This window comes from Rissa tridactyla, chromosome 20, assembly GCF_028500815.1.
Source record: "Rissa tridactyla isolate bRisTri1 chromosome 20, bRisTri1.patW.cur.20221130, whole genome shotgun sequence".
NCBI lineage: Eukaryota > Metazoa > Chordata > Aves > Charadriiformes > Laridae > Rissa > Rissa tridactyla.
Genome location: NC_071485.1, coordinates 318,983 through 329,223, shown reverse-complemented (window position 1 = coordinate 329,223; position 10,241 = coordinate 318,983). Strand labels below are relative to the sequence as shown.

At 52.2% G+C, this 10,241-nt stretch overlaps 1 protein-coding gene across 1 annotated transcript; it reads right to left on the bottom strand.

Moving 5' to 3' along the window:
• Positions 1-2,058: 2,058 nt before the first annotated feature.
• On the bottom strand, positions 2,059-2,880 carry LOC128919660 (olfactory receptor 14A16-like; the record flags this gene model as incomplete). The annotated part of the gene is made up of 1 exon (XM_054225069.1): positions 2,059-2,880. A coding segment is annotated over one exon (822 nt), but the record flags the coding sequence as incomplete, so codon positions are not given.
• Between the last annotated feature and the right edge of the window lie 7,361 nt (positions 2,881-10,241).

Sequence of the window (10,241 nt, the reverse complement as noted above, 5' to 3'; positions counted from 1 at the left end):
ACATGGGCTTCTTCAACCTGGTGAACCTCCTCCAGTGAGGGTCACCGTCCAAAAGGAATAACCTCACTCCAAGTATGGAAGAGTGATGGATGGGATATGATAGATATAAACACATGGAAGGATTTGACTGAAGAGATTATTAGCCTGCTGAAAGACCAGGGCATTCTTCCAACTGCCTGAAGCTCAAAGCAGCACCTGGGTAGTTTAGAGGGATGTGACTGAGCGAGGAGTAAGGGGATGGGGAAACCGGAGAGCAATGGGAAGGCCGTTCTTACTGCCCCATTGGTGGTCCAATGGCCCCACCGTGCTGGAACTGCATGGGACAGGTGTGCTCAAGGGTGGGGAGACATCGCCCTGGCAAAGTACCCTGGCAGCCCTCAGGGCTCCGTCCCCCTCAGCCCTCCTGTTTTGGTGGCCTCCCCCAGTGCCTGGGCCACAGATGGTCTGTGTCCCCTCAGTGCCAGCCCCTCTCCCCAGGCCAGCACAAGAGTCCTGGTCCAGGCACAGAGCAGCCTGCCCTGAGTGGGGGCCTGCAGAAAGAGATTTCTCCTTTTCAAGGATTCCTCCCTGCAGGCACAGAAATGCTCCCTTGCTCTTCTCCCTGGTCACCCTTTCTTCACAGAGGGCCTTTCCCCAGGAGAGGGCATCCAGTCTGGCACCCTGTGCTCTCCACAGGGCCCTGAGCTGGCAGTGCTGCTCTGCAGGGGGAGGGGGCTGTGGTGCCCTGGGGCCATGGGGTGACCCTGCACTGGCCATGCTGGTCGGGGTGAGAAGCAGACCCAGCCAGAAAGGGATCACTGCTGCTGAGCTTCCTTCCATCTTCCCTCCTGGCTCAGTCAGAAAGGACCGGGCTGGGCAGGACCAAGGGGTGTCTCCAGTGGCACAAAGGGCAGGGGAGGGCTGCACTAGATCCAGTCCATGGTGCTTTCCAAGACGGTGTCCTGAACCACTCTCCAGTCTTCTGTCCCTTTGCCTGCTGGCTCCTCACAGCCTCGCCTGGCATTGCAGGGGCCTCGTTTGCCCATGGGCTCCACAGGTTTGTCTTTTCCTCAGGGAGACATTCCCTTGGATTGACACTCATTTGATGAGGTGCCCCTCACTGCCCACCCACACTCCCACACTCTCCCAGCAGATCCCCTGAGCTCTCTTGCCAGCTTCAATTCTTCTCCAGGATGAAATCTGGCATCAGCCCCACTGCAAGTGGGGCAGCACTATGCCCATATGTCAAAGACCAGTTGCTGTTTAGCGGACATGTTCAACCATGGAGAGAGGTCTTCATTCAGCCCTTGGTCTGAAAAATATTCCCATGAGACCCTGAGCCTGTCGTCCTGAAACCATCAAGAACCACAGAGGAGAAAAGTCCTTTTGAAGGAGCAGCTCCTTGGGTGCAACTCCTGACACCAGCTTTGGAAGAGGCGTCCAGCCATCTGACCCTGCCCTGAGGAGGCTTTTTCATTATGGTGCTATTTTCACAGAGACCAGCTCTGATAAAGAGGTTCACATCGCCTGCTGCTACCCACAGTCACAGGGATGGCACTGTAGAGACAACAGGACTGTCACAAGTTACACGAGGCCTTAGGGGTAACACAAAGGCAAGGACACAGCAGGACAGTGGGATGTCAGGAGAGACCAGCATTGAAAGGCCTCATCCTGCTGCTGTCCTTGGCCATGGCTCCAGGGAAGCAGCAGCCCCGACTCGCAGGTGGCAGAGACAGAGTGCCCAGTGAGGCAGCCAGGTGCAGTCCCAGGGTTCCTGAGGCTGATCCTACATGGGGCAGATGGGCATTTGCCTCCTGAACCCCTCCAGCATACTGGGGCTGCTCGTCCAGCTCCAGGGGATATGTTAAGATATGGGAGCTCAGATAAATAATTTTCTGCTGGCTTCTTTGTTGAGTGCATCACCCAGGGAGACTGGATCCATACATATCTTAGGTATTTGGGTCAAGATGAAAACACATAGGAGACCAAGAAGAATATCACAGGAATAAAAAAACCAACCAACCAACCAGAAACAACAAAAATTATTTAAAAAAACAGAAAGACAAATATGAAGAACAGTTAGTCCTGGGTTTTACTGATATACAGTGGGAGCCGTAGTGGTATAATGGGCACCTTATTAATCTGAAGTAGACACCATTCAAATAGTTTCAAAACTACATCCTTGACTTCCTTGTTCCTCATGCTGTAGATGAAGGGGTTCACTGCTGGAGGCACCACTGAGTACAGCACTGCCACCACCAGATTGAGAACTGGGGAAGAGATGGAGGGGGGCTTCAGGTAGGCAAAGATGCCTGTGCTGACAAACAGGGAGACCACGGCTAGGTGAGGGAGGCACGTGGAAAAGGCTTTGTGCCGTCCCTGCTGAGAGGGGATCCTCAGCACGGCCCTGAAGATCTGCACATAGGACAGCATGATGAAAACAAAAAACACAAAAGCTAAAAAGCAACTTAATATTAGAAGCCCAGCTTTCCTGAGGAAGGAGCCTGAGCAGGAGAGCTTGAGGATCTGGGGGATCTCACAGAAGAACTGGTCCACAGCATTGCCCTGGCAGAGGGGTAGGGAAAATGTATTGGCTGTGTGCAGCAGAGCATAGAGAAACCCACTGCCCCAGGCAGCTGCTGCCATGTGGACACAAGCTCTGCTGCCCATCAGGGTCCCATAGTGCAGGGGTTTGCAGATGGCAACATAGCGGTCATAGGACATGACAGTGAGAAGATGAAACTCTGCTGCAGCACAGAAAAAGAAAAAAAAGACCTGTGCAACACATCCTTTGTAGGAGATGGCCGTGGTGTCCCAGAGGGAATTGGCCATAGATTTGGGGACAGTGGTGGAGATGGAGCCCAGGTCAAAAACAGAAAGGTTGAGGAGGAAGAAGTACATGGGGGTGTGGAGGCGGTGGTCACAGACGATGGTGGCGATGATGAGGCCGTTGGCCAGGAGGGCAGCCAGGTAGATGCCCAGGAAGAGCCCGAAGTGCAAGAGCTGCAGCTCTCGTGTGTCTGCGAATGCCAGGAGGAGGAACTGGGTGATGGAGCTGCTGTTGGACATTTGTTCACTCTGGGCATGACAAGAAAGAGCAGTTGAGAAGTTAAGGCAGGCCTCTTTGAGCCAATCTTATTCTATTTCCCAAAAAATCCCTGCAAAATGACTTCTCTTCCTTTGGAATAATTTCATTCAGCTCCTTTTTGTGATCTCAGGTTTGTGCTGCTGAGGGCACTTTCTTTGCAGGGGCAGAAATCCTTCTCTTTCCCATTGCCTTTAGCCTGAACACTGCTGAGCCCTGAGGGACAAAAGGGCTCTCTGTGCCCTAGTGCAGAGTCAGGAGAGCTGCTCTGCTCACCAGTGACCTACTGGGCACCACCCAGCTGTCCTGTGATTAGACCATTCTTTGCGGGAGAATGGTCTCCCTGACAATGTAGTTGAAGAAGAAAATGGCCGTTTGTGGGTGTTGAAGTGTCCAGTTTCAAAGTCAGTTCCTCCCGTCTGGTTTCTCTGTCCCTGTGCAGCGGAGCAGAGAGGGATGCAGACGGGTGGAGTGGCTCTCTGCTGCCTGGAGCTGCCCCTGCCAGGAGCTGCTGCTCTGTGCCCACGTCTCCTCCCTGTCCCTGCTCCCACAGCCCATCCCACCCGCTGGGGGCTCAGCTCTGCCCTGCAGACCCCTCCTGGCAGCAGGGCACTGCCCAGGGCCATCTCCCTCTTTGTGGCTCCTCAGGAGGAGATGAGAGAAAGCCTGATGCTGGAAGCAAAGGTGCTGCTGGTGCTGTGTGTAGGGAGAGGAGGGGGTGAAGGCACTTTGTGAGGTTTCTGGCAGATCTGCTGATCCCTCAGTGGAACAGTGACAGCTCCTTTCCCTCAGGAGACAGCTGAGAGCACAGACCCTGCAATGTCTTCATCTTCCAGGCAGCCACTGTCTTGACTTTCCTCTGTAAATGCTGCCTCTGCCAGTGTTCTGGGGGAGATCTGCAGCTGTGGGCAGCCCTGACCCACACAGCACACTCTCAAAAGAGCCAAAGGACCCTGGCCTGAGGGGAGTCTCTCCTTTTACCCAGAGCTTCTCCCCACAGAAGCTCGGGGGGGAACTCCTTGGGCAGGCTGAGAGCTGACCCTGGCAAGCAGCAGAGTCCCTGCCCCGGCACACAGACCCCTGGGGTGCAGGGACCCTGCTCTCAAGGACAGCCTTGGGCACCCCTGCCTGCACACCCACCTGTCTTCAAAACCCTGCCACAGTCCCTGGCAGAAGGCAGCCCTCCTTCATTGTCGCTGCGATGGTTCAGCAGGGCATCCCTGCTCAGAAGCACGTCCTCCTTCTCCACACCAGAGACGCCAGGAGAGCCATCCTGACAGCTCCTCTCAGTCAGCCCTAAAACATCCCTCCAGGAGACCCCCCTGCATTACCCCACAGCCAGAGACTGACTGTGTCAACAGGTGTGAAGATTTCCCCAAGAACAAGCTCAGAACTCTCCTCTCACTCCCAGCTGCCTTTAGCCTCTCTGTGCCTGGCTCCTCTCGGGTGCCTGCAGGCAGTGCCCTCAGCCCTGCTGCGCTTGGCAGAGGAGCTGCTCCTGGGCAGAGCTGTCTCTCTGCAGCGCTGCCCGCTTGCCATGAGCTCCCTCCATCCCAGGAGCACAGCCCAGCTCAGCAGCAGAGGACCAGCCCAAGGCAGCCCTTTCTCTGCCCCCTGTGGGCTCCCTCCAGGTGTCCCTGGGGCTCCAGGGGAACCTGCTGGGAAACAGGATGAAGTCGTCACTGATGTTTCATCCTTCAGCTGGGCAGAGACACTTCTTTCCAGAACTTTTAATTCTCTCAAAGTTACATCAAAATGTCAGCTTTTTTGGTGTTGTTATTAGATAACTGCAAGTTCTGCTGGAGCCTTTCATAGAGACAGGGCAACGTGTCATGGATCATCAATAAGCCTGGTGGGAAAGCCTTTGGCCAAGTGAAATGCAGCTGATGCCTAAACAAGGGCCAAAATAATCTTCTCCTCTTTGTGTTCATGGCAGTTTTTAGAGGAATTCATATGTACAACTGCTGTCCTGGGCCATAGGGAGAGCTTGGTCTCTCTCTTTTCCATCAGCTCAATTTACCAGATCTCCAGTGCCTCTAATGGCATTGCAGAGAGTGCAATTGTGTGTCTGTTCCCTTGACTGGTGCCTTCAGTCAGAGGCATCAGTCATCAGGTGTCATCAGATAGGCGAGGTCTGTCCCTTCTCCACACAGTAGCTGCAGGCATTGCATGGACGTGGAGCACGTCACACGGGGATCTTTACTCACTGCCTTGACTATACAATCAATGAAAAGACCAATAGATTTCACAGTGTGCCTGCATACATCTTGTCCTCAAGGGCAGCATCCTCCAGATGCAGCAGTGGTCCATATCAAAACTCAACTGAAATTCAAATAGGAATTCCAGGGCACCGAAATGAGCTTTAGGTAATTCAGGAGCAGTTAAACAAAGCAAAGGGAATAATGTAGGACCACTGTCAAATTTAGTAGGAAGCGGACTAGATCTGAGATATTCAATGTCCTCTTTGCCTCAGTTACCAGCAGTGAGGTCTCCCAGGTCTTGGTGCTTTGAGGCAGGACTCTGGAGGAGAACAACCAGCAGTGGATGGGGATCAAGCCAAGGGTTACTGGAGCAAACTACACCCTTATCAGTCCTTGGGTTTGAAGCAATCCCTTATGTTCCCTGCCTCAGCTGGGCAGAGACACTTCTTTCCTACAGTTGCATTTCTCAATTAGACAGATATAAGTCCAAGAATACCTTTTTTGTTTCATTCTTTAATAGGACACCCAGACAATGCTAGGGAAGAATCTCCTTTAACTGTTCTGAGAAAAGCGATTCATCTGAGTCAATGGAGGGTCCTCATCCTGGGCTTGTTGTCCTCGGGGGTAAAGGAGGAGTTAGCTCCATCCCATGCACACCACAAACACCCAGGAGGTGGGATTCCTCTTTCCTCAGTTCAGATGTGCCCAAAACAGGCTCCTGCGTGTCAGCTCCTTGCCTCAGCTCTCTTGCTAATGAATGGAGAGGGTGGGCTGGAGATGTTACGGTATAGTCATGTGGTGATTTTGTGGTGATTTTGGTGACAGAGGTGACCAAGATTCATACTGATAACTTCAAGCTGTAGCTCTAGTGGAGCAATTCACAGAGACAGAGCAGCATGTGGGGGCATCATCTTTGAGGGTAGTGAGGCTTTGGCCCACTCCAGGACAAGTGAACAAGGACATAAGGACTCTTCCTTATGTCCAGGGCAGCCTAGAGAGGGATTCAGCTGACCAAATGGAGTCATGTGGCACAGGGAAAATGGAGTCCCTCTCTTTCTGATCTCCATCAGCTGTATTTTCTACATGTCTCACATACCCTTCATTGCCTAATCTAATTCAGGGCAGCTGAATCTTACTTTAATTGACACATTCAGGCCTGTGGTGCTCTGGGAGGTGCCAGGGCTCTCCAGCACAACTGCATGCAGCTGACATGGACAGCACAGGTCCTGTACAGGAGCCCCGTCCCCATCCAGACTAGCTGTGGGACAGGCATCCCCCAGGGCATCTCAGACAGAGGTGCTGCCTTTGGGCCACTGACTGAATCCCACCACTGCACTGACGCAAGGGCTGTCCCTTCTCTTTACGGTAGATGCCGGGCAGGGCATGAATACCAAGCACATCACACCACGGTCTCCACACGTGTTCCTTCACTCTCACACTCTGCTGGTTCTTCTCTCCTCCAGTGTTTAAACATCCCCTTGATGATACAGTCATGGATCAGGGAAGTGATTTTCACAGTGGGCCTGAATCACAGGATTTCCACACTCAAGGACATTGTCAACATCATCTCTTCCTTCCTGAGATCAGCTTCACCTCCACCACAGGCCCTCAGGGCTGCAGAGACACAACAGAGAGCAAACCCCTCTCCTGCTCAGACTGACTGCCGAGCTCTATTTCTCTCTGGCCCTTTGGAAAGCAGGGTTATATCTCTTTCAGTGGAGCTAATTTCTTCTTCACATGACTATCTGCCATCCACTCCAGCCTGGAAGCAAAGCTTTTGCACACTTGATGTCCTGGGGGCTTGGAAGCAGGTTTCCCTTTGGCAAATCTGCTCTCAGCCCAAATGGGCCACAGCTGAGGTGCCGCAGCCCAGACATGGAGAAACAGGAAAGCGATGGGGAGGCTCCATAGACAAAAGGAAACATGCAAGAGGTGGATGCAATGATTAAAATAAAAAGGAGGAATTCAGAAATACAGTTGGATTTAGAAAGGCAGAGCTCACTCAGAGCTAGAACACGTGCAAGGGAGTTCAAAGGCACAAGGATGAGCTGTTCCTCCTACAGGAACGGTTGAAGAAGAAACAAAGATATTGTGTCGCCACTGTTGAATTTGCAAAATGTAGGTGGGGATAGGTGTGAGGTACTCTTGTCCGCAGTCTTCACTACCAAGGTCTCCCAGTTCCATGTGCCTAAGGGGCAGAACCCCACATGAAATCCAGCAGTGGATGGTGATCAAATCAGGGGCTACATAGGTTAAGGTCAGCCTTTAGTAGTCCAATGGACCAGATGGGATGAATCCAAGGATGTTGAGAGACCAGGCTGATGTCAGAGCAGGGCTGCTCTGATCCATTTTGGAAGGCCATCATGACTGGAGAAAGCCACAAGCAAATCTTGCATACATCTCAAAAGAGCCAAGGCCTGAAGGAGAAGTCATTATCCTGCTCTGCTCAGCACCTTTTACACCACACCGTGCCCAGTGACAGTGAGACAAGGGCAAACAGGAACGAGTTCACTGGAGGGACACTAAGGTGGTAATGCTTCCATTATCGCTCAAGTGTTTGTGTGATTTCCGTAAGAATATCAGTTACTACTACAGCAACAGAAGCATTCATCTGCTGAAATATAAATGTCTGCACTGGAGCAGTCCACATCTGCGGTAGCCCCTCTGGCCAATGCCAATGACATGAGTAATTGCAATATAGAGCATGGCACCCAAGTCCACAAGGATCTGAAGTGGTTCAGATGAAGGGTGGTCTTGCAAAGGTCGTCCTTTGTGTCCCCAGGTGGCATGGACACTGCTGCCTTCTCTGGAGAGTGGCAGAGGCTGGATCCCCTTCTCAGGACAGACTCCTCACCAGGAAGCCACAGGCAGGGGGGGAGCTCACCTGGTCCTTACTGACACTTCACTCGGCACCCGTTTGGATATATTTGGTGCTTTTCTGTTACTCCTCTTTCTGCACAGATGGTCATAAAAAGACAACCATTCCCAAAGAGATGGTCAAAAAGGCCCTGTTATGTCCCGGAAAGCTCACCATGCGCTCTGGAGAACATGAGGAACACCATAAAAAGCACCTGGAAGATGCAAAATGCTCAAGGCCTCTTCTGAAGACTGAGTGGCTGTGAGCAGCAGTGATTGGCCGTGTGGGAGAGAGAATTGGGGGATGTCAGTGAGAAACAAGGGGATAGCCAATGGCTTTAGTGAATCCTTAAAACCATGTCTAAAACCAGCAATGGAAAAGGGCTGATGTCTGTGTTTGGAGGTTGAGGAAGAGAATTGTCCTGGGAAGATGGCAGGGAGGAAGGTCCCTCCTGTGCAAACCAGGGATGGGAACAGCTGTTTCCAGCTTGTGTGCATGCCTCAGCCTGGCAAATGGGGAGTGCCCACTGCTTGGGGTAGCCGTGCCCAATGAGCTGACCTTGCTTGCACAGGGAGAGAGCAGTGTAGGTGCAGCAGTGAGGGACTTAAAGGCAGAAAGAAGAAAGGAAATATCAAGGGGTGTCATGCAAAAGTGAGCTAGGTTGAGTTTTGATCCTGAGACAGATGAAGAAGGGGGATGTGCTGTTTGGTGCTGGGATGTGGAGCTACATAGAGGATTCTAGGAACCGTGGGGCTTGGAAATCTTACGTAATAAATGAGCATTAGCAAGGCTTTGGAAGAAACGGGATGGGTTGTGGGGAGCTCACAGGCACTGGCAAATCCTCAGAAGCCCACGGCTTGGTGTTGGAAGCAAGGGAGCAGACACAGGCACAGGAGAGTGTAGCTGTGTTTGGGGATGGCCAAGGGCCTTGGTGGGGCTTTGACACCCCAACAGAACGGAGACCCTTGTCTGCTCAGCTGTGGCTTCTGTCTCTTCCACTGAGCCCCAGGAGAGGACACCAAGTCCTTACAGCTCCAGCGCCTTGTTGCCTCCTCACCCACCCTCCAGAGAGCCTGGGAGGTGTCCTACTGCTGACGTGCACCTGGCACCTCATCACTCCCACATCACCCAAGAAGAGCCCAGAGCATCTCAAGAGTCAATGGACATCCCTCCTCAGGGGATGGGGGTCCAGGCTTGGCCATCCTGCTTGGTGAAGACTTTCAAGGCCTTTCACAGTGATTTCCATATTTAAATTTCTTCGCGGACCAAGTGTCTCTGACTTTCTGCTTCACCAGGCCACAGTGAAAAGAACTTTGTCTGCTCGTTCCCTACATTGTCTTTTCAGTGAGGGACTTCAGCAGGGTCTGATAACACCCTCAGAAACCTGGAGGTTTGCTACTTCTACTTCTCGAGAAGGTTGGTCAAGCTTTCAGGATCTGCAGTTCAGGAACTCGGCACCAGAGGGCTCATTATCACACAAAAACACAAGAAGGAGCCACGTCTGGCCATAAGTGTCCTTTAGTCTTCAATTCTTCTGTGGCTCATTAGAGACATTTCAGGAGTGCAGTCAAAGTGAAAAGATGTCCAAGCAAAGACATCAAGTGAATTAAATGCTTCATTTTGAAGAGCCATTTCTGCATTAATCCAAATGCATTTGGGTAACAGAAATGTCTTCAGGAAGAGTCTGCCCCATCTAGACCCATGCGGATGGACTGGCACAGCCACCCCCAGCAGGCGGAATCCCCATCTCCTAGGCTGAGGCACGCAGTCAACATGCAAACCTCTGCAGTGCCCACTTGTTAGAGGCCTCCAGAAAGGCTTTGACTCATTCCACATGACCCTCTAAGCCTCTGTCAGCTCATTTTGCTTCCTCTAGCCATCCCTGCAACTCTCAAGCCTCTGGGAGCTTTGGCTTTGGCATCCTCCCAACATCCTGGGGCCAGGTTTCTAAATGCCTCCTCTGCAGCTTCCCCTCTTCCACCTCCTGTGTGCTGCCTTTTTGCCCTGCAGCCCAGTCCGTTTATACCAGCAGCCTCCTGAGATGAGTGTTTCTCTTCATGGTATTCCAAGACATCATTCCTGTGCTTGGAGGAGGCTGTGCCATAATGCCTATATGATT